The 2,282-nt window shown below is 35.8% G+C and overlaps 2 protein-coding genes across 6 annotated transcripts in view; both read left to right on the forward strand.

The window, feature by feature from the left end:
• MRPL39 (mitochondrial ribosomal protein L39) overlaps positions 1-2,282 on the forward strand; it is a 198,719-nt gene that overhangs the window by 148,845 nt on the left and 47,592 nt on the right. The window lies entirely within an intron of this gene.
• LOC141582055 (putative uncharacterized protein encoded by LINC00158) overlaps positions 275-2,282 on the forward strand; it is a 38,094-nt gene continuing 36,086 nt past the window's right edge. The window contains exon 1 of the mRNA XM_074389445.1: positions 275-1,124. Coding sequence (XP_074245546.1) covers positions 987-1,124 — 138 coding nt within the window. The 5' untranslated portion in view covers positions 275-986. The remainder of the gene's footprint in view (positions 1,125-2,282) is intronic.

The raw sequence follows: 2,282 nt of genomic DNA on the forward strand, positions 1-2,282 counted from the left end.
GCTCAAGCCTGTAATCCCAGCACTTTGGGAGGCCGAGGCGGGTGGATCACGAGGTCAACAAATCAAGACCATCCTGGTCAACATGGTGAAACCCCATCTCTACTAAAAATGCAAAAAATTAGCTGGGCATGGTGGCACATGCCTGTAATCCCAGCCACTCAGGAGGCTGAGGCAGGAGAATTGCCTGAACCCAGGAGGCGGAGGTTGCGGTGAGCCGAGATCGCGCCATTGCACTCCAGCCTGGGTAACAAGAGCGAAACTCCGTCTCAAAAAAAAAAAAAAAAGAATTAAATAGGATAATGTCGTGTTTATAATGTAAACTCTAATGATAATGAAGTAAATTTACTGAAAAAGAAAAATGTTCTTTCTCTTGTGAAACTTAGGTTTCAGAATGGAAATATATTTTATATTGGCCAATTGGACTGGCTGTGAAAAACAGTAACCAAGCAAGAGAAGTAGATGTTGCTTTAATGAGGTATCAAATATATATTGTTAAATAGGTCTTAGACAATTATCATAAATGCACACTCAAACATCATTTATTTGCAATAGAGAGACATTTAGAAGTGATGCACATGGACTTTTCCTTTTATCTTTGGAAGGATTAATCTAAGCTTCTGCTATTTATTGACCTATGGCTAAACTACAAAATTTAGTTGTGAAGCTATAATATCAATTAGTCTAGACCTCAAATCTCATTTCCTATGAAAGCCTCAGCCTTGTAGCTGTATGAACAAGTGTTTTTAGATTTTTTTTTTTTTTTTGCTAGAACAGAGAGAACACACTGGAGATCACAAATGCATTTATTCTGTTTTACAAACTGTTTCATTAGCCTTAACAAACACTGAGCTGCACTTAAGTGGTAAAGACCTGAAATAAAAAGATTCATCTTATGTCTGAATAGCAATTTTTCATAGCTCTCTAATATTTTGCATTTCCTTATTTAGATTAAGGAAATCTGCAATTGACTTACTTTTTCTTTAGTAATGTTTTCTCTGTTTATTGAGAATAGATATCTTTATCTCTTTCATGTGTTATCTTTAGTAACAGATGTCAGTAGGATCCAGAGCCATTTTGGAACTTTATCAAAGATTAAGGATGAGTATAGATTACATCAAGAGTCTGTAAGAAGACAGTATTTCTTATTTAGTCCCATAAGGACAATATGGAACTAAATTGTGAGCAAAGATTGCATTTGAAGGACTATGTTTCTTTTTTCCTGATAAGTAACATGTTGTACATTATGGAATATGAATCTTTATGGTGATTGGAGAGGGACTGAGCTAGAAAGGAACTGTTTCTAGCTCAGTCCCTCTCCAATAACTTAAAAAATGGAAGCACATACCTTCAACAAAGTATATTCCTTAGCTGAACTTGAGATTTTGCTTAGCCTCTCATTTATTCCTTCTAGAATCAGTAAAGTGCATTAGGATTCAGAAGACTCCACTTGTTCTATTTGCTCTCCATTACATTTTGACTTCATCAGGCATTGCTATCAAGGGGCACTGGTAGCAAATGTATATATCTTCTAAATATCTATGATATAGCAGCTAGTTGGCTACATGTTGGGCAAAATGAGATAAGACAATATCATTTTAACATGCTTCAAGTACAATGCAAGGCCTTACTATGTACTATTTCATTTTAATCCTAAAAAACTCAAAAGAAGGTATGATTGGGTATATTTTATAGATACAGAGTCTAGAGTTCAGAGACATGAACCTGCCTGGCCCCATCTGCACATACACAATTATTAAGTAAATGGACATTTCAGCAGTCAAATCCAAGTTTATTTTGTTCCAAATCTGATGTTCTTAATTAATATGCTGTATTTCTTTCAGATAGCATTGTTTACCTTTAAGAGACTAAAATTCTAATGATACTGGTGAACCTGTTAGTAATCAGTTGAGCAGGTTATATGAAAGAAAGTATAGACTCTTAGAAACTATAGAGAAGGCACCTAAGCTGGGTTGACAGGATGAGACATGGCATTCTGGAGAAGGTAATTTTGGTGGGGGAGCAACAGGCAACCCACAGTGATGGAGGGAAGCCATATTTCAGGCATTGGGTAGGGAGTGTGCACATGCTGGAAACAACACATCATTTTTGTAGAGTGGGGACCCAGAATGAAAATAAGGGAGTGATTCAAGATGAGAGTAACATATAGGAGCCTTGTATGGCATCATTTATAGCACCCTTAACAGATTGGATTTTTCTATAAATCAATGGGAAGATGTTGATGTTTTATAAATAAGAGTAATATGCTTAAATCTGAATTTTAG

The sequence above is a fragment of the Saimiri boliviensis genome, chromosome 18 (assembly GCF_048565385.1).
Source record: "Saimiri boliviensis isolate mSaiBol1 chromosome 18, mSaiBol1.pri, whole genome shotgun sequence".
In the NCBI taxonomy this organism is placed as follows: domain Eukaryota; kingdom Metazoa; phylum Chordata; class Mammalia; order Primates; family Cebidae; genus Saimiri; species Saimiri boliviensis.